Raw genomic sequence first — 22,264 nt, 5'->3', positions numbered from 1 at the left:
AAATGGTTGCTACGAGAGGACACAGGTTTAAGGTGCTGGGGGGTAGGTACAGAGGAGATGTCAGGGGTAAGTTTTTCACTCAGAGGGTGGTGGGTGAGTGGAATCGGCTGGCGTCGGTGGTGGTGGAGGCAAACTCGTTGGGGTCTTTTAAGAGACTTCTGGATGAGTACATGGGATTTAATGGGATTGAGGGCTATAGATAGGCCTAGAGGTGGGGATGTGATCGGCGCAACTTGTGGGCCGAAGGGCCTGTTTGTGCTGTGGCTTTCTATGTTCTATGTCAAACTCAATTTACAAGGTAATCAAGTCTCAGAGGTACAGAGGATGTGAGTGGAGAGAGCGTTAGGCACAGGTTAAAGAGTTGTGTAAACAGGCAGCCAATGCGCCGGTGCGTCCCGGCTGGCCCCACCTCCCTCCCACTTGCGCCCGTCTGGCCCCGCCCCCTCCTGCCGCGCCCGTCTGCCCTTGGCCACGCCCTCCATGAGGCCCCGCCCCCACTCGCGAGAGCAGGCTGCGGTTCCGGTGCTGCGTGCGCCGCTCCTCCCTCCCCCCCCCCCCCCTCCCGGGCCGGGATCGCGGGCAGCCAGAGAGGCGAGAGTCCGTGAACATGGCGGTCAGCAGCCGCGGCCGTTCCGTCAGGAGCCTCCGCATCCGAGGTGATGATAACACCCCTCAAATTGACAAAAACATCACACGCTGAACATAAGCGAGGCGAACCCCCTCTCCGCTCGCAGCAACAACAACAACAACGGCGCTCCGATCTTTCCCCGCAAATCTGTTGTTTGTTTATGGAAATAATGAAATGTATGTGGCTTACCCGCACTGACTGACCGTGTTGTTCTCTCTCTCTCTCTCTCTCTATGTGGACACAAACACGCAGGGCGGAATGACAGCGGGGAGGAGAACGTGCCGCTCGATCTGTCCCGAGGTAAGAGGAACCTGGAGACCGGGGGGGGGAGGGTGGGGAGCTAGCTGCCGGGCCGGGAGGGTGCAGTCACTAATCCCGGGGCAAAGTCACATCGCCCGGGCGGACTGTGAGAAAAGGAAGGTGTAAAGTTTGGAGCTGTTTGGAGGGGGGGGAGGAGGAGGACAGTCTCGCCCCGGCCCCGCTTCACTACTCAGTGGGAGCGAGGGAGCCGCGCGCGAGCTTTTCAAACACTAACGGCTCCCGGGCCGCGAGCTCCAGAGGGAGATACCATGGACTCCCGTTCCGGGGGGGGGGGGACGGGACAGAAAGGGTGGGGAAAGTACACCATGGACTCCCATTCCGGGGGAGAGGAATATACTATGGACTCCCATGGGGGGGGGGGGGGGGGGAGTATACCATGGATTCCCATTCAGGATTGGGATGGGAGTATACCATGGTCTCCCATGTGGGGGTGGGGTGGAGTATACCATGGACTCCCATTCCGGGGGGGGGGCAGTATACCATGGACTCCCATGCGTGGGGAGGGGGGGTGGGGAAAGTATACCATGGACTCCCATTGGGAGGGGACGGTGGGGGGTGCAGTGGAGTATACCATGGACTCCCATTCGGGGGTGGGGTGGAGTATGTCATGGACTCCCATTCGGAAGGGTGGGGTGGGGGGTGGAGTATACCATGGACTCCCATTCTTTTGGGGGGGGTGGGAGGAGTATACTATGGACTCCCATGGGGGGGGGGGGGGTATACCATGGATTCCCATTCAGGATGGGGAGTATACCATGGATTCCCATTCGGGGGAGGAGGGGGGTATACCATGGACTCCCATTTCTGGGAGGAGGGGATACCCTGGAGGGGTGGGAACACGGTGGTGGGGAACAGGATTGGGGGAGAGACAGCCAGCATGGGGGGATCAGGGGAGAGACAGGATGGAGGGGGAGGCAGGATAGTGGGGGGAGAACGAAGGGGAGATGGGATGGAGGAGTGCTTTGAGATTGAGGGTACAAGAACACTAGAAATAGTAGCACGTTTAGACATATGACCTTTCAACCCTGCTTTGCAATTCAATTAGACAGTTACAGTGGTAAGATGGATATAGAGGGAAATGGGCCAAACACGGACAATTGAGACTAGCTTAGTGGTTAAAAAAGGGGGCTGCATGGACCAGTTGGGCCAAAGGGCCTGTTTCCATGCTGTAAACCTCTATGACAATGACTATAATTAAATTGTGGCTGATGTTTGGATTCAACTCCATAGAAACAGTAGTAGGCCATTCGTACCCTTGAGCCTGCTCTTCCTTTCAAAACAGTCATGGCTCATCTGATTGTGGTCTTAAATCTACTTTTCTGTTTACCTCTTTACCCTTTGACTCCGTTGTCGATCAAGAATCTGCCTAACTCGGTCCTGAGTGTATTCAATGTCTCCACTGGTCTGTGGGGAAAGGAATTCCAATCATTAACAACCCTGAGAAAAATGTTCCAATCACCATCTTATTACTTCTGGCACACTCTCCAGACAAAGTATTCCGTTCAAAGTACATAGGGGAGAAGGAAAGGAGAGGGGACAAAATATAGTGTTGCAGTTATAGGTAGGGTGAAGAGAAAGATCAGCTTAATATATGACCGGTCCATTCAAAAGTCTGATGACAGCAGGGAAGAAGCTGTTCTTGAGTCGGTTGGTATGTGTTTTCAGACTTGCTTCTTTTTCCAGACAGTAGAAGGCTAGATCGTGTGCCCTAGTTCTCATCTCCCCGCAAAAGGAACTACACTGTGCAGTGCATTCTGGTCCCATTCGCTTATTCCCTCAAAGCAAAATTCTGTCCATCCCAGCCTTAAATGTATTCAACAATGGAACATCTACAATCCTCTGGAGTAGAGAATTCCAAAGATTCACAACCCTTTGAGTGAAGCAATTTCTCCTCTTTTCAGTCTCAAGCGGGTATTTTGACCACTTTGTGCCACTCTGATCGAAGGGCTCTCGAAAACACTCTGATCTGCTCCTTCTCAATTGTTACCAACTGCAGCAGCATTTTGGGCAAGGGCTATCATTGCTCCACTGGTCTTCTCTCCACGACCCTCACATTTTCTGTAGTGTTATGTAAGAACATCAGAAATAGGAGCAGAAGTCAGTTCTTTGAGCCTGCACTGCTAACCTAAAAAAATCATACCCGATCAATTTTGATTTCACCTTTGCGCACAAAAATCTCCATCTCAGTCTTGAGCATACTCATCGACTGAGCATCCACAGCTTTCTGGGTGGAAAACACCAAAGAATCTCAACCCTCTGAATGAAGAAATTTCTCCTCTTAGTCCTAAATGTGCAGCCCGTTATTCTGGGATGCAGCTCCATGCTCTAGATTCCCTCTCACTGTGTTGTCACATCTCATGTGTGGTCCCGTCCATCCAAGGAGTCTTAGGGTAAATTGGATGGAGGGGACCATCTGCAGTGAAATATTCTCCTACCTGCTTTAATAGCCATTCAGAGCAAGAGCCATCCTATCCTTCACAGTTACCCCATTCTAGGCAAACTGAGCAAGACGCTCTATGTACCAAAATCATCTTTTATTTCATGTTAATGGTTATTTCAAACTGGACGTAATTTTTTAAATCACCTGCGCTCAAATCATCTTCCGTCTACTCGGCAATTAATCTTCTCATGGTACTACTTCATTGCCAATAGACTTTATTTCAGATCCGCTATGATGTCAGTGTGACACGCTGTCTAATGAAAGTCCATGCTAGCCAAGAAAAAAATTGTGGAACTTCCATTGCCAGTGGGATGTTGCAGGGTGGGTCTCCCAGTGCCAGTGGGGTGTTGCAGGGTGGGTCTCCCAGTGCCAGTGGGCTGTTGCAGGGTGGGTCTCCCAGTGCCAGTGGGATGTTGCAGGGTGGGTCTCCCAGTGCCAGTGGGATGTTGCAGGGTGGGTCTCCCAGTGCCAGTGGGATGTTGCAGGGTGGGTCACCCAGTGCCAGTGGCCACATGCTCTGCCTCTATACTGGAGCCTGTTTTGTTTATTTGTTCTAATGTGGAACCTTTGGCGCCTCATACTAAGTGCCTATATGGACCCTGCTCCTACAACCAGTCACCAGTGCTTCCTTTAATTTTGCTCCATCTCTGTTCCCGGGAGCCACCCCCTGTGCTGCCAGCCTGCTTAAGTAGCTTTCAGTGATTTGTTTATTTTTATGTGAAATGTACTTTCAGTTTTGAGGGAAGTGGATACAGTTTCCATATACTTGTCTTTAATAAAGTTTATTGCCTTTTTCTGTATGGGTGGAGAGAGGAGGATGATGGGTGGATGGTTTTTTTAAGCGGCCACGTCCTGAGGGGAGGGACCGGCTGCAGTTCCAGCAGCCCCGCTTCTCAGTTGGCTTCTCTGGGCTGTGCGAGGGACGCGAGGCCGGGGCTCCTTGCTCTGACTGTCGGCCTTGAATCAAGAGCGGGGAACCCAGTCCCTCTACCCTTTTTTGGTCATGAGGGTGGTCAGTTCGTTGCGGTCTGTCATTTTCCGGCTCAAATGTTATTTTTGACGCTTCCTAGGTTGCAAGTAGCAGCCGCTACTCAGTTCCTTCTTACCGCATAACAGGATTGCTATGTTTGTGACCGTTTACGAACTGCTCGCAGGTCTGATTGAATGTCACCCATTTTGCAATAACCCCGTCGTCCGACTGCTCATTGTTCGTATCTATAGTCACATATAAACAAAAGTTGAGGAAACGGGCTCCAGATCACTTTGTCATTTAGACATTTCTCCATTGGTATTTGTTGCAGTCTCTTAACTGTTAAACCATTTTTATAGCACGGTGTTGGTTTTAAAATAAGGCAGAAGCAAGTATTTTGGAAATGCTGAAGAACGTAGTTTTTGTTTACTACTGTACTACCTCTGTAGCAGGAGAATAATGAAAAAGAACAGTCTTCTGATAGTTCTCATGCCATATACTGATTTCAGCATCAGGTGAAACAGCATCTGAAGCGCAAAGGCGGTTTCTTGTTTTATGTAACTGCTGGACCACATAAAGCATTGGGGCCTCTTGTTTCCATCTGATAAAACTGCTTACTCTTCTGGGATGATATGCAAATACAAGGATAACCCCCCCCAGTTTCTTTTGTCTCCTGCAAACTTAAACCACTTTCCCCTGTCACCCACACACTTGCCTCCAAGACGAAGTGCAAGGTGCTCATGATTGAGACAATCAGATCAACAATCTCGAGCACTTTCCTGCCATCCCCAAGTCCACCAGGCCACGTACCAACATTAGGAGTGGCCACTCAGTCCTTGGAGCCTGCTCTGCCATTCAGTAAGATCCTGGCTGATGTGTAACCTCAACCCCACATATCCGCCCCTCCGATAATCTTTCACCTCCTTGTTAATCAAGAATCTATCAATCTCTGCCTTAAAGTTCCAAGACACTGCTTCTGCTGCTTTTTGAGGAATAGAGTTCCAAAGACCCCCTACCCACGGAAGAAAATTTCTCCTCATCTCTGTCTTAAATGAGCAACCCCTTATTTTTAAACAGTGACCCCCAGTTCTAGATTCTCCGACAAGCAGAAACATCCTTTCTACCTGCACCCTGTTAAGACCTCCTCAGGATGTTATGTTTCAACCAAGTCACCTGTTACTCTTCTAAATGACAGTGAATACAGGCCTAACCTGTCCAACCCTTCCTCATGAGTCAACCCACCCATTCAAGGTGTTAGTCTAATAAACCTCTGGATAGCTTCTAACACACTTACATCCTTCCTTAAATAAGGAGACCAATACCAATACAGTACTCCAGATGCGATCTCTTAGTGCTCTGTACAACTGAAGCATAACCTCCTACCTTTGTAATCAATTCCCCTCACAATAAATGATAACACTCTATTAGCTTTCCTAATTACTTTGCTGTACCAGTCACTTGTGATTCATGCGCTGAGACACCCAGATCGCTCCAGTTAGAAAAGTCTTTCCACTGCGACTCTGTTTTTTATGCTCAAGATGTGGAGATGCCGGCGTTGGACTGGGGTAAACACAGTAAGAGTTTTAACAACAGGTTAAAGTCCAACAGGTTTATTTGGTAGCAAATGCCGTTAGCTTTCGGAGCGCTGCTCCTTCGTCAGATGGAGTGGATATCTCCATCTTGTTATCTTGGATATCCACTCCATCTGACGAAGGAGCAGTGCTCCGAAAGCTAATGGCATTTGCTACCAAATAAACCTGTTGGTCTTTAACCTGGTGTTGTTAAAACTCTTACTGTGTTTTATGCTCAAGCCAGTTTTGTATCCAAATATGACTTCACCTTCTATATCAGCCTGCCATGAGGAACCTTATCAAAACCTTTACTGAAGTCCATGTATGCAACATCCACTGCCCTGCCCTCGTTAATTTTTTTTGTTGCTTAGAGTCAGAGGTTTACACTTGGAAACAGGCCCTTCGGCCCAACTTGTCCATGCCACCCTTTTTTTTAAAACCTCTAAGCTCGTCCCAATTGCCTGCATTTGGCCCATATCCCTCTATACCCATTGTACCCATGTAACTATCTAAATGCTTTTTAAAAGACAAAATTGTACCCGCCTCTACTACTACCTCTGGCAGCTTGTTCCAGACACCACCCTCTGTGTGAAAAACTTGCCCCTCTGGAGCCTTTTGTATATCTCTCCCCTCTCACCTTAAACCTATGCCCTCTAGTTTTAGACTCCCCTACCTTTGGGAAAAGATATTGACTGACTAGTTGATCTGTGCCCCTCATTATTTTATAGACCTCTATAAGATCACCCCTCAGCCTCCGACGCTCCAGAGAAAAAAGTCCCAGTCTGTCCAGCCTCTCCTTATAACTCAATCCAGCAAGTGCCGGTAGCATCCTAGTAAATCTTTTCTGCACTCTTTCTAGTTTAATAATATCCTTTCTATAATAGGGTGACCAGAATTGCACACAGTATTCCAAGTGTGGCTTTACCAATGTCTTGTACAACTTCAACAAGACATCCCAACTCCTGTATTCAATGTTCTGACCGATGAAACTAAGCATGCTGAGTGCCACCTTCACCACTCTGTCCACCTGTGACTCCACTTTCAAGGAGCTATGAACATGTACCCCTAGATCTCTTTGTTCTGTAACTCTCCCCAACACCCTACCATTAACTGAGTAAGTCCTGCCCTGGTTCAATCTACCAAAATGCATCACCTCGCATTTGTCTAAATTAAACTCCATCTGCCATTTGTCATCCCACTGGCCCAATTGATCAAGATCCCATTGCAATTAGAGATAACTTTCTTCACTGTCCACTATGCCACCAACCTTGGTGTCATCTGCAAACTTACTAACCATGCCTCCTATATTCTCATCCAAATCATTAATATAAATGACAAATAATAGTGGATCCAGCACTGATCCCTGAGGCACACCACTGGTCACAGCCTCCAGTTTGAAAAACAATTCTCTACAACCACCCTCTGGCTTCTGTCGAGAAGCCAATTTTGTATCCATTTAGATACCTCACCCTGGATCCTGTGAGATTTAACCTGATGCAACAACCTACCATGCGGTACCTTGTCAAAGGCCTTGCTAAAGTCCATGTAGACAACATCAACTGCACTGCCCTCATCTACCTTCTTGGTTATCCCTTCAAAAAACTCAATCAAATTTGTGAGACATGATTTTCCACTCACAAAGCCATGCTGACTGTCCCTAATCAGACTTGCATCTCTAATGCCTGTAGATCCTGTCTCTCAAAATACCTTCCAACAATTTACCCACCACAGATGTGAGGCTCACTGGCCTGTAGTTCCCAGGCTTTTCCCTGCAGCCCTTTTTAAACAAAGGCACATTTGCCACTCTCCAATCTTCAGGCACCTCACCCGTGACTATCGATGATTCAAATATCTCGGCTAGGACCCGCAATTTCCTCCCTAGCCTCCCACAATGTCCTGGGATACACTTCATCAGGTCCCAGGGATTTATGTACTTTGATGCGCTTTAAGACTTCCAGCACCTCTCTCTCTGTAATATGTACACTCCTCAAGACATCACTATTTATTTCCCCAAGTTCCCTGACATCCATGCTTTTCTCAATAATAAATACTGATGAGAAATATTCATTTAGGATCTCACCCATCTCTTGTGGATCTGCACATAGATAACCTTGTTGATCCTTAAGAGGCCCTACTCTCTCCTTTGTTACTCTTTTGCCCTTTATGTATTTATAGGAGCTCTTTGGATTCTCCTTTGCCCTATCTGACAAAACAATCTCGTGTCCCTTTTTGCCCTCCTGATTTTTCTCTCAATTCTACTCCTACACTCCCTATACTTTTCAAGGGATTCACTTGATCCCAGCTGCCTATGCATGTCATGTGCCTCTTTCTTCTTCTTGACCAGGGCCTCAAAATCCCGAGTCATCCAGCGTTCCCTACTTCTGCCAACCTTGCCCCTCACTCTGAGGAATGTGTTTACCCTGAAACCTGGTGCCACTTACCAGACGTCCCTTTACCTTCCCACAGACTCCCCCAATTAACTTTTGAAAGGTCCTGCCTGATACCATCAAAATTGTCCTTGCCCCAATCTAGAATTTTAACTTTTGGGCCAGACCTATCATTCTCCATAGCTATCTTAAAACTAAAGAACTCAATCAAGGTTGAGAGACACAACCTCTCCTTCACAAAAACATGCTGCCTATCCCTAATAAGCTTATTCTCTTCCAGATGTGAGTACATCCTATCTCTAAGAATCTTCTCCAATAATTTCCCCACCATTGATGTAAGGCTCACAGGCCTGTAATTTCCTGGATTGTCTCGTCTGCTCTTCTTAAACAGAGTAACAATGTTAGTTACTCTCCAATCCTCTGGTACCTCGCTCGTGGTTAAAGCGGATACAAAAATTTTGGCCACGGCTTCAGCAATTTCTTCCCTCGCCTCTCTCAGTATTCTGGGATAGACCCTATCTGGTCCTGGGGACTTGTCTACCTTAATGTTTTTCAAAACCTCTAATACCACCTCCCTTTTTATCTTAACATGTCCTAGAATGTCAACATCTTCCTTTCTACACTCACCATCCACCACATCCTTCTCCTTTGTGAATACTCTTGCAAAGTAATCTTTAAGGACCTCGCCCACTTCACCTGGCTCCACACGCAAATTCCCTCCACTGTCCTTGAGTGGACCCACCCTTTCCTTAGCTACCCTCTTCTTCCTTATATATGCATAAAAAGCCTTGGGATTCTCTTTAATCCTGTCTGCCAAGGACATTTCATGGCCCCTTTCTGCCCTCCTAAGACCCTTTTTAAGTTCTTTCCTGCTATCTTTGTATTCCTCGAGCCTTATCTGTTTTCAATTTCCTGAAATTTATGTATGCCTCTTGCTGCTTTTTCACTAAGCTCGCAATCTCTCTTGTCATCCAGGGTTCCTGAATCTTGCCATCTATATCCTTCATTTTTACAGGGACATACTTGTCCTGAATTGTTAACAACTGACTTTTAAAAGACTCCCACATATCGGATGTGGATTTACCCTCAAACAGCCGCCCCCCAATCACATTCCTTAGCTCCTGCCTAATACTATCGTAGTTAGCCTTCCCCAGTTTGGTACTTTCACTCTGGGTCTACTTCTATCCTTTTCTGCAAGTATCTTCAAACTTATAGAATTTTGATCACTGTCCCCAAAATGGTCCCCCATGGAGACACCAATTACCTGTCCAGAGTCAGGTCTAAGATGGCCTTTTCCTGAGTTGGACTATCTACATATTGCCTCGAAGCACTCTTGGACATACTTAACAACCTCTGCCCCCTCCAAGCCTGTGGCACTAAAGGAATCCTAGTCTATGTTGGGGAAGTTAAAATCGCCCACCACAACAACCCTGTTGTTTTAACATTGTCCCATAATCTGCTGACATATCAGTTCCTCCACTTCATGCTGGCTGTTGGGAGGTCTGTAGCACAACTCCAACAGTGTGATTGTACCGCTCTTCTTCCTGAGTTCTACTCATGGCCTCACTGCATGATCCCACCAAGGTGTCCACCCTCTGAATAGCTGTGGCATTCTCCCTAATCAGTAAAGCAACACCCCCACCTCTTTTGTCACCCTCTCTATCTCACCTGAAGCATCTAAATCCTGGAATGCTAAGCTGCCAGTCCTGCCATTCTTTCATCCAAGTTTCCGTAATTGCCACAACATCATAATTCCATGTAGCAATCCAAGCTTTAAGTTCATCCGCCTTACCTGTCATACTCCTTGCGTTAAACACTGCACGATCAAATCTCCCCACTAGGGTGTTAGTGCCCTTCCAGTTCAAATGCAACCTGTCCTTTTTGTACAGGTCCCATCTGCCGTGGAAGAGAACCCAGTGGTCTAAAAATCTGAAGCTCTCCCTCCTGCACCAACTCAAGCCATTTATTAAGCTGCACTTCATCTAGGTCATTTATATAAACTGAAAAGTTGAGGCCCCAGCACTAATCCCTGTGGCACACCACTCGTGACACCCTACCAACCAGAAAATGACCCATTTATGCCTGCATTATTTCCTGTTCTTTCCTGTTATTTAGCAAATCTTCAATCATTGCCAATATGTTTTTCCCAAACCATGAGCTTGTAATTTCTGCAATAACTTTTGATGTGCCACCATATCAAATGCCTTCTAGAAATCTAAGACCAACACATCCTCCAGTTCCCCATTATCCACAGCATGTGACTCCTTCAAAGAACTTCAATAAATTGGTTCAACGTGATTTCCCTTTCACAAAACCATATTGACTCTGCCTGATTGCCTTGAATTTTTCTACGTGCCCTACTATAACATCTTTCATAAGTGCTTCTAATATTTCCCCATGACAGATGTTAAGCTGTTGTTTCCCGCTTTCTGGATCCCTCCCTTTTTGAACGAAGGAGTTACTTTTGCTATTTTCCCACCTAATGGAATCTTCAAGAGGATTTTGGCAAATTATAACCAATGCATCAGTTATCTCCCCAGATTTACTCCCTCAAGGCTCCCCCGTCCCACCCCTGAACTTGCATCGTTCTCTAGTTTCTCTCCCATCTGCCCCTGAACACATCCTTGTCCGTGAGACTCTCCAACTGCCCTTTGGCTTTAATCACACTTAAACTGCTGATTTTCCTGGTTTCCATGTTGGCTGATACTGTTAATGGTTCTCTCTCCTCAAGAATGGTCATCCTCTTCTTTACCAGCATCATCACACTCATTAACATGCTAAACTATGATCTCATCATCTTTGAAAACAATCACTACATCTCTGACTTCTCTTTCTCTTCAAAGTCCTTCGAATGTGTTGTTGTCTCCCAAATCCATTTCCATCTTTCTTGGAATCCCATGTTTCAATACCTCCAATCAGGTCCTCTGCCACAGTACTGAAACTGATCATATCCAACACACGAGTGACATGTGACTGTGACAAAGGTAAATTATCCCTCAGCATCCTTTTCATTGTTTACAGACTTTGGGCTGAATTTAATGCCAGTGGGATTTTACAGTCCTGCTGAAGTCAGTGGATGTTTGAATCGCTTACGCATTTTATGGGCTCTGTTCCCATCATGCCAGAGTTATAAAATTCTGCTCTTTGGTTGACTGCACCATCCTTCTCCAATGCCTTTCCATGTTGTCTAGCTCTGTGGAACCTGAATCTATTCTTATTTGTATCCAGAAAACCACCACCTCTGCAAATAATTTATCCTGGGCCCCCTCCTATTCTTCTTGGTAGTGCTTGGTAGACTAACGGGACTGAAGGTGGACAAGTCCCCGGCCCGGATGGAATGCATCCCAGGGTACTGAAAGAAATGTCAGAGGTAATAGCGGATGCGTTAGTGGTTATTTATCAAAATTCGTTGGATTCTGGGGTAGTGCCGGCGGATTGGAAAATGGCTAATGTTACGCCGCTGTTTAAAAAAGGAAATAGACAAAAGGCGGGTAACTACAGGCCAGTTAGCTTAACGTCTGTAGTTGGGAAAATGCTGGAATCCATCATTAAAGAAGAAATAGCAGACCATCTGGATAAGAATGGTTCGATTAAGCAGACGCAGCATGGATTCATGAGGGGAAAGTCGTGCTTGACGAACTTGTTGGATTTTTATGACGATGTGACTAGTGCGGTTGACGGAGGGGAACCGGTGGATGCAGTGTTTTTGGATTTCCAAAAGGCATTTGATAAGGTGCCTCACAAAAGGTTGCTGAAGAAGATTGGGTCACACGGAGTTGGGGGTAGGGTGTTAGTGTGGACTGGGGATTGGCTATCCAACAGGAAGCAGAGAGTCGGAATAAATGGGTGCTTTTCTGGTTGGCGGATGGTAACTAGTGGCGTGCTGCAGGGATCGGTATTGGGGCCTCAACTATTTGCCATTTATATAGACGATCTGGAGGAGGGGACTGAGTGTAGGGTAACAAAGTTTGCAGACGACACAAAGATAAGTGGAAAAGTGAATCGTGTGGAGGGCGTAGAAGGTCTGCAGAGAGATTTGGACAGGCTGAGTGGGCGAGGATCTGGCAGATGGAGTATAACGTTGACAAATGCGAGGTTATTCACTTTGGAGGAAATAATAGCAAATTGGATTATTATCTAAATGGGAAAAAATTGCAACATGCTACTGTGCAAAGGGACCTGAGGGTCCTTGTGCATGAGACGCAAAAACCCAGTCTGCAGGTGCAACAGGTGATCAAGAAGGCAAATGGGATGTTGGCCTATATCGCAAGGGGGATAGAATATAAAAGCAGAGATGTCTTGCTGCATCTGTACAGGGCATTGGTGAGGCCGCAGCTGGAATACTGTTTGCAGTATTGGTCCCCTTATTTGCGGAAGGATATTTTGGCCTTGGAGGGAGTGCAGAGAAGGTTCACCAGGTTGATACCAGAGATGAGGGGTGTTGATTATGAGGAGAGACTGAGCAGATTGGGTTTGTACTCGTTGGAATTTGGAATGCTGAGGGGGGATCTTATAGAGACCTATAAGATAATGAAGGGGCTGGATAGGGTAGAGGTGGAGAGATTCTTTCCACTTAGAAAGGAAGCTAGAACTGGAGGGCACAGCCTCAAAATAAAGGGGGGTCAGTTTAGGACAGAGTTGAGGAGGAACTTCTTCTCTCAGAGGGTGGTGAATCTCTGGAATTCTCTGCCCACTGAAGTGGTGGGGGCTACCTCGTTGAATATGTTTAAATCATGGATAGATGGATTCCTGATCGGTAAGGGAATTAGGGGTTATAGGGATCAGGCGGGTAAGTGGAACTGATCCACTTCAGATCAGCCATGATCTTATTGAACGGTGGGACAGGCTCGAGGGACTAGATGGCCTACTCCTGCTCCTATTTCTTATGTTATGTTCTTCTACATGCTCCTCATTTATAAAATTTATGCATCAGAAAGCACAGCACTCGCCTTCACATGCATGCTGATGACCCCTCCTTGACTTGACCATCATCTCTTTTGACCCCTTCACTGTTTGTAAATTTATCGGGTTGCTTGCCCGATGTCCAGTCTTGGGTAACAGAAATTTCCTCCAACTAATCATAGGGAAAACCAAAGCTATTGCTTTTGATCATTGCTAAAACCTTCATTTAGAATCATGGAAAGAATCATAGAATCCCTACAGTGCAGAAGGAGGCCATTCAGCCCATCAAGCCTGCACCGACGACAATCCCATCCAGGCCCTATCCCCGTGACCCCACGAATTTACCTTCTAGTTCCCCTAAGGGTCAATTTAGCATGTCTAATTAACCTACCCTGCATATCTTTGAACTGTGGGAGGAAACTCCGCATCCGGAGGAAACCCACACAGACAGGGAGAATATGCAAACACAATACAGAGAGTTTCCAGCCACCAACTCCATCCCTCTTCCTAGCAAATGTTGGACGAACCATACTGCTCTTAAACTGAGTAACATCAAGATGAACTTCTAACCATGTAGCTGCACTAAGACCATCTATTTCCACTTTCGTAACATTACAAAACTCAACCCATGCCTCAGCCTGTCTGTTGCTCAAACTTTCATTCGTGTCTTTGTGACATCTAGACCTGACTCTTCCAATGCACCCCTGGGTGGTGTCTCTCGGTGTACCAGCGTGCTCTTGCAAACCACCATCTTAGGTGGCCCATTTAGCCACAATACTGAGGGAATTTGGTAGATACATGGAGGATGTTTACACTTATGGGAATGACTAGAACTAGGTGATACAGTTTAAGAATAAGAGGTTTACCGTTTAAAACAGTGATTAAGAAAATTTCTTTTCTGAGCATTGTTAGTATGTGGAATTCTGTTCCCCAGAAAGCAATGGAGGCTGGGTCATTGAATTTAATTTCATTTTCATTTATTATTGTCACATGTATTAGTACACAGTGAAAAGTATTGTTTCTTGTGCACTATACAGAGAAAGCATACCGTACATGGAGAAGGAGAGGGTGCAGAATGCTGTGTTACAGTCATAGCTCGGGTGTAGAAAAATATCAACTTTGCTTGACAAGGGAGTTGAAGGTTATGGGGAGGGGGTGGGGGGAGTGGCAGACAGCAATGTGCAGACCACATCTTTTGAATGGCAGAGCAAGCTCGAGTGGCTGAATGACATACTCGTATATATCCCTATGTAACGGTGGCACACTGGTTAGCACTGCTGTCTCACAGCACTAGGGACCCGGGTTTGATACCTGCATTCAATTCCCGGCTTGGGTCACTGTCTGTACAGAGTTTGCACGCTCTCCCTGTGTCTGTGTTCCTCCAGGTGCTCCGGTTCCTCCCACAGTCCGAAAGATGTGCTGGTTAGGTGAATTGGCCATGTTAAATTCTCCCTCAGTATACCTGAACAGGCACCGGAGTGTGGTGACAAGGGGATTTTCACAGTAACTTCACTGTAGTGTTAATGTAAGTCTACTTGTGACTAAAATCTTCAAGATTTGAATTCAATTTTAAAGTTATTAAAATTATTCTTGATTTCAAATGTTTCAAAGCCTTCTCTCTCTATTTCTACAATTTCCTTTGACCGTACGACCTTCCATTTCTTCAGTGCTTGTCTCTTGAACATCCATGATTAAATCACTCCACTATTGGAGGTCATGACCTTCATTGTCAAGGCCTTTTCCTCTGCCCTCTCTCCCATTCCGATGAGCTGCGAGGGGGATGCAGTGAGTTGATTTGGACAGACATGTGCATGGCAGATGCAGTATAATGTGGATAAATGTGAGGTTATCTACTTCGGTAGCAAAAATAAGATGGCAGATTATTTGAATGGGTGTAAATTGAGGGAGATGAATACTCAATGAGACCTTGGTGTCCTCATGCATCAGTTGCTGAAAGTAAGCGCGCAGGTACAGCAGGCAGTAAAGAAGGCAAATGGTATGTTGGCCTTCATAGCGAGAGGATTTGAGTTTAGGGATAGGGATGTTTTACTGCAATGTATAGGGCAACACCTGGAGTATTGTATGCAGTTTTATTGCCCTTATCTGAGGGAGGCTGTTCTTGCTATGGAGGGAGTGCAGCAAAGGTTTACCAGGCTGATTTCTGGGATGGCAGGACTGTCATAAGAGAGACTAAGTCAGTTCAGATTATATTCATTGGAGTTTAGCAGAGTGAGGGGGAATCTCATAGAAATTTATAACATTCTAACAGGATTAGACATGGTAGATTCAGAAAGAATGTTCCTGATGGTGGGAGAGTCCAGAACTAGGCGTCATAATTTGAGGATAAGGTGTAAAGCATTTTAGGACTGAGGTGAGGAGAAATTTCTTCACCCAGGGAGTGGTGAATGTGTGGCATTCACTACCACAGAAAGTAGTTGAGACCAAAATGTTGTGTGATTTTAAGAAGGAATTAGATATAGCTCTTGGGGCTCGAGGGTTATGCGGGGAGGATGGGATCAGGTTATTGAATTTGAAGATCAGCCATGATAACGAATGGCAGAGCAGACTCGAAGGGTCAAATGGCCTACTCCTGCTTCTGTTTCCTATGTACGTTTCTATATATGTTTCCTTATAGACACTCCTTAAAACTGCCTCCATCTTTGGTTTCAAATTTTGTTTGATAATGTTCTTATGAAGAACCTGAAGTGTTTTACTATATTAGAGGGGTTCTATGAATATGTTGTTTTTGTAGTTTGTAATTGAAAAGTTAGCGAATTTGTTTGTTAGAATCATCGAATCGAATCCCACAGTGCAGAAGGAGACCACTCGGCCCATTGAATCCGCACCGATCACAGTCGCACCCAGGCCCACCCCCACAACTCCCCACATTTACCCTAGCTAGTCCCCCTGACACTAAGGGTTCATTTACCATGGCCAATCCACCTAACCTGCACATCTTTGGACTGTGGGAGGAAACCGGAATGCCCGGAGGAAACCCATGCAGACACAAGGAGAACATGCAAACTCCACACAGACAGTGACCCATGCCAGGAATCGAACCTGCTTCCCTGGCGCTGTGATGCAGCAGTGCTAACCACTGTGCCACCATGTTGCCCCTATTTCCAACATATTTTAATATGATGTTTTGATTTGGATTGCTGAGGTAAAGTAGGTTTGCTGTATAATACACTGGACTTTTTTAGTAATTTGTTTCTGATATTTTATTAGAATGCTTTCTAGTGTTTAATTTTGTGCAGAGTAACTAAATGAGATAAGGGGTGGGAGGGTGTATTTATTATAGTGACTATAAACTTGCATTGAGTACAAGCCAATGCACATTGAACTGACGTCAGTGTGTAGTAATCTGGATATCTTTCCAAACTTGTACCTGATATTTTATTAACCGTCACCTTTTGGTTATATTCTGATATTACTTTGACTTCTAAGGATAGACGGAGGGTTTCAATAATCAGTATTTATTGTTCCAGTTGTGTTATTTTTATTCTTTCATGGGTTTTAAATGTTATTAGCAAGATCAACATTTATTGCCCTCAAAAGGTAGTGGTGAGCCGCCGCCTTGAACTGCTACAATCTACCTGTTGCAGGTACTTTTAGAAAGGCATTTCTAGGATTTTGATCCAGTGACAGAGGAAGTTTCAAGTCAGGACGATGTATGGCTTCGAGCGGAACTCTTGGGTGCATTAGCTATGAGAAGAGGTTGGAGAAACTTGGTTTGTTCTCACTGGAGCGACGGAGGTTGAGGGGCGACCTGATAGAAGTCTACAAGATTGAGAAGCATGGCCAGAGCGGATAGTCAGAAGCTTTTTCCCAGGGTGGAAGAGTCAATTAATAGGGGGCATAGGTTTAAGGTGCGAGGGGCAAGGTTTAAAGGAGATGTACGAGGCAGATTTTTTACACAGAGTAGTGGGTGCCTGGAACTCGTTGCCGGGGGAGGTAGTGGAAGCGGATACCGTAGTGACTTTTAAAGGGCGCCTTGACAAGTACATGAATAGGATGGGAATAGAGGGATATGGTCCCTGGAAGGGTAGGGGGTTTTAGTTAAGTCAGGCAGCCTGGTCGGTGCAGGCTTGGAGGGCTGAAGGGCCTGTTCCTGTGCTGTAATTTTCTTTGTTCTTTGGTAGTGTTAGCGAGTGTTCTAGATCACTTGAAATCTCCTCTTTCCCTAACCAAAAATTATTGCTGTTGGGAATCAAAATGTAATGAGATTCTGCTTTGATAATGCTGTTCGAACACTGAAAAGGCTGAGCTTTAATAGATTTACAACTTACAAGTGACTATCTTCCCCTTTTTTCTTTACCAATGTATTGATTGGGCCAGTCAGAAACAAGCTCCCATTTTGTATTATGTACAAAAGCCATTTTTAGCACCTACAAGTTGGAGATGTGGAATTTGTCTCTTTGTATATTGTCCACCTTGGAAAAACATTTAGGAAGTGATGGAAAACTCTTGTTATTATGCCAGAATCTCATTTACACAGCAGTATCAAGCTACATCCAACCTTGTTGCAAGTGCAATGATTCCTGAAATGTCCGCATCATTGTTTATGTTATCTTGCTACTGCTGAGAATGTGAGAAGACAGGCTAAACTGTTTCAGGAGATATCCTTCTGATTTGTTCCAAAGTATGGTCCTAGGTGAAATGAGAACCAATCTTTTTCTCTTCCATACTAATCTGTGCTTTCAGCATTTGTTGAATTCACTTTGCATTTCAAGAATAAATTAAAAGTTAAGACAGCTGTCAAACCCCAGGAGAATGAAAAAAATGAACAGCAAAAGCTAACTTGAGTTGGTGCTGCATCACGCGAGCATATGAAATAGGAGCATGAGTAGGCCAATCAAACTTGCTTCACTATTACATAGAACATAGGACAGTACAGCACAGTACAGGCCCTTCGGCCCACGATGTTGTGCCGAACCTTTTCCGAACCCAAGATCAAGCTATCCCACTCCCTATCATTCTAGTGTGCTCTATGTGCCTATCCAATAACCGCTTGAAAGTTCCTAAAGTGTCCGATTCCACTATCACAGCAGGCAGTCCATTCCACACCCCAACCACTCTGAGTAAAGAACCTACCTCGTACATCCCTCCTATATCTTCCACCACAAACCTTATAGTTATGCCCCCTAGTAACAGCTACATCCACCCAAGGAAATAGGCTCTGAACGTCCACTCTATCTATCCCCCTCATCATTTTATAAACCTCTATTAAGTCACCTCTCAACCTCCTCCGCTCTAAAGAGAAAAGCCCTAGCTCCCTCAACCTTTCCTCATAAGACCTACCCTCCAAACCAGGCGGCATCCTGGTAAATCTCCTCTGCACTCTTTCCAGTGCTTCCACGTCCTTCTTATAGTGAGGTGACCAGAACTGCACACACTATTCCAAATGTGGCCTCACCAAGGTCCTGTACAGTTGCAGCATAACCCCACGGCTCTTAAACTCAAACCCCCTGTTAATAAACGCTAACACACTATAGGCCTTCTTCACGGCTCTATCCACTTGAGTGGCAACCTTCAGAGATCTGTGGATATGAACCCCAAGATCTCTCTGTTCCTCCACAGTCTTCAGAACCCTACCTTTGACCCTGTAATCCACATTCAAATTTGTCCTACCAAAATGAATCACCTCACACTTATCAGCGTTAAACTCCATCTGCCATTTTTCGGCCCAGCTCTGCATCCTATCAATGTCTCTTTGCAGCCTACAACAGCCCTCCACCTCATCCACTACTCCACCAATCTTGGTGTCATCCACAAATTTACTGATCCACCCTTCAGCCCCCTCCTCCAAGTCATTTATAAAAATCACAAATAGCAGAGGACCCAGCACTGATCCTTGTGGTACACCGCTGGTAACTGATCTCCAGTCTGAAAATTTTCCATCCACCACCACCCTCTGTCTTCTATGAGATACAGTAAGAGTTTTAACAACACCAGGTTAAAATCCAACAGGTTTATTTGGTAGCAAACACCATTAGCTTTCGGAGCGCTGCTCCTTCATCAGATGGAGTGGAAATGTGCTCTCAAACAGGGCACAGAGACACAAAAATCAAGTTACAGAATACTGATTAGAATGCGAATCCCTACAGCCAGCCAGATCTTAAAGATACAGACAATGTGGGTGGAGGGAGCATTAAGCACAGGTTAAAGAGATGTGTATTGTCTCCAGACAGGACAGCCTGCCAGTCCAGGAGGCAAGCTGTGGGGGTTATTGATAATGTGACATAAATCCAACATCCCGGTTTAGGCCGTCCTCATGTGTGCGGAACTTGGCTATCAGTTTCTGCTCAGCGACTCTGTGCTGTCGTGAGGGCCGCCTTGGAGAACGCTTACCTGAAGATCAGAGGCTGAATGCCCGTGACTGCTGAAGTGCTCCCCCACAGGAAGAGAACAGTCTTGCCTGGTGATTGTCGAGCGGTGTTCATTCATCCATTGTCGTAGCGTCTGCATGGTTTCCCCAATGTACCATGCCTCGGGACATCCTTTCCTGCAGCGTATCCGGTAGACAACGTTGGCCGAGTTGCAAGAGTAGGTACCATGTACCTGGTAGATGGTGTTCTCATGTGAGATGATGGCATCCATGTCGATGATCCGGCACGGTTTTGCAGAGGTTGCTGTGGCAGGGTTGTGTGGTGTCGTGGTCACTGTTCTCCTGAAGGCTGGGTAGTTTGCTGCGGACAATGGTCTGTTTGAGGTTGCGCGGTTGTTTGAAGGCAAGAAGTCGGGGTGTGGGGATAGCCTTGGCGAGATGTTCGTCTTCAATGACATGTTGACGGCTCCGGAGGAGATGCCGTAGCTTCTCCGCTCCGCGGAAGTACTGGACGACGAAGGGTACTCTGTCCACCGTGTCCCGTGTTTGTCTTCTGAGGAGGTCAAAGAACAAAGGTCGGTGCGGTTTTTCTCTGGCGCGTCGGAACTGTTGCTACCAAATAGCAACTGTAGCAACTGTTTGCTACCAAATAAACCTGTTGGATTTTAACCTGGTGTTGTTAAAACTCTGACTGTGTTCACCCCAGTCCAACGCCGGCATCTCCACTTCTATGAGATAGCCAGTTACTTATCCAATCGGCCAAATTTCCCTCTGTCCCACACTCCTTACTTTATGAGCCGACCATGGGGGACCTTATCAAACGCCTTACTAAAATCCATGTGTATGACATCAACTGCTCTACCTTCATCGACACATTTAGTTACCTCCTCAAAAAATTCAATCAAATTTGTGAGGCAAGATTTACCCTTCACGAATTCATGCTGACTATCCCGGATTAAGCTGCATCTTTCTAAATGATCGTAAATCCTATCCCTCAGGACCTTTTCCCTTAACTTACTGACCACCGAAGTAAGACTAACCAACCTATAATTACCAGGGGTCATTCCTATTTCCTTTCTTGAACAGAGGAACAACATTCGCCACTCTCCAGTCCTCTGGCACTATCCCCGTGATGTGGAGATGCCGGCGTTGGACTGGGGTAAACACAGTAAGAAGTTTAACAACACCAGGTTAAAGTCCAACAGGTTTATTTGGTAGCAAAAGCCACACAAGCTTTCGGAGCTCTAAGCCCCTTCTTCAGGTGAGTGGGAATTCTGTTCACAAACAGAGCTTATAAAGACACAGACTCAATTTACATGAATAATGGTTGGAATGCGAATACTTACAACTAATCAAGTCTTTAAGAAACAAAACAATGTGAGTGGAGAGAGCATCAAGACAGGCTAAAAAGATGTGTATTGTCTCCAGACAATACTGGCTGTCTTGTCTGGAGACAATACACATCTTTTTAGCCTGTCTTGATGCTCTCTCCACTCACATTGTTTTGTTTCTTAAAGACTTGATTAGTTGTAAGTATTCGCATTCCAACCATTATTCATGTAAATTGAGTCTGTGTCTTTATAAGCTCTGTTTGTGAACAGAATTCCCACTCACCTGAAGAAGGGGCTTAGAGCTCCGAAAGCTTGTGTGGCTTTTGCTACCAAATAAACCTGTTGGACTTTAACCTGGTGTTGTTAAACTTCTTACTGTGACTATCCCCGTGGACAGTGAGGAGCCAAAGATCAAAGCCAAAGGCTCTGCAATCTCATCCCTTGCCTCCCAAAGAATCCTAGGATATATCTCATCTGGCCCAGGGGATTTATCGACCTTCAGGTTTTTCAAAATTGCTAATACATCTTCCCTCAGAACATCTGCCTCCAGCCTATCAGCCTGTATCTCTCACACATCCTCAAAAACATGGCCCCTCTCCTTGGTGAACACTGAAGAAAAGTATTCATTCATCGCCTCTCCTATTCAGTAAGATTATGGCTGATCTGATTGTGGCCTTAACTGTCAAACCCAACAAGCAGGACATCAGGTCCACGTTCTGGTGTCATTAGTTTTCCTAGTATTTTTTCAGTAGTTTGATTAAATTACTTTCTCCCCTTTTCACATTACTTTTCTACTATCCTTGGGATGCATTTTGTCTTCTACTCTGAAGGCAGGTACAAAATCTGTTGCAGCTTTTGTCCTGCTGGTTCACTTCCAAATCATTAATATATAACGGTTCCAACACCCAACCCTGTGGAGCACCACTTGAAACAACTTTCCATTCGCAAGGGCATCCAGCGACCATTACCCTTTGTTTCCTGTTACTAAGTCAACTTTTTATACAGTTTGCCACATTACTCATATCCCACAGGCGTTTACCTTTTTGACCAATCTACCATGTGGAACCTTGTCAAACATCTTGCTAAAATCCACGTCAACAACATCTTCTGCACTACCTTTATCAACACTTCTTGTCACTTCCTCAAAGTATTCAATCAAATTTGTGAGTCAAGACCTTCCTTTAACAAATCCATGCTGACAATCCCTGACAAATCCAAGCCGGATGTAAGACAAAACAGCCTATAATTGTTTAGCATTTCCTTCAATCCTCTTTTAAACAATGGAACTACGTTTGCAGTTCTCCAGTCCTCTGGGACCTCCCCTGTATCGAGTGAAGATTGGAAAATCATCTTCAGTGCACCTGCTATCTCCTCCCTGACCTCCTT

General features: G+C 45.6%; 1 protein-coding gene across 2 annotated transcripts in view; it reads left to right on the top strand.

Annotated features, from left to right (window-relative positions):
• The first annotated feature begins 526 nt into the window (after positions 1-526).
• The window catches only part of rictora (RPTOR independent companion of MTOR, complex 2 a), a 234,058-nt gene continuing 212,320 nt past the window's right edge, over positions 527-22,264 (top strand). The window contains exons 1-2 of one of the 2 annotated variants that reach the window (XM_078215238.1): positions 527-656; positions 881-928. In XM_078215238.1, coding sequence (XP_078071364.1) covers positions 608-656; positions 881-928 — 97 coding nt within the window. In that variant the 5' untranslated portion in view covers positions 527-607. Of the gene's footprint in view, positions 657-880; positions 929-22,264 lie in introns of those variants that run through there. The other variant, XM_078215239.1, reaches the window with a different exon arrangement.

This window comes from Mustelus asterias, chromosome 6, assembly GCF_964213995.1.
Source record: "Mustelus asterias chromosome 6, sMusAst1.hap1.1, whole genome shotgun sequence".
In the NCBI taxonomy this organism is placed as follows: domain Eukaryota; kingdom Metazoa; phylum Chordata; class Chondrichthyes; order Carcharhiniformes; family Triakidae; genus Mustelus; species Mustelus asterias.
Note: the sequence above shows the minus strand (reverse complement) of the source record. Positions and strands in the feature narration are given on the sequence as shown.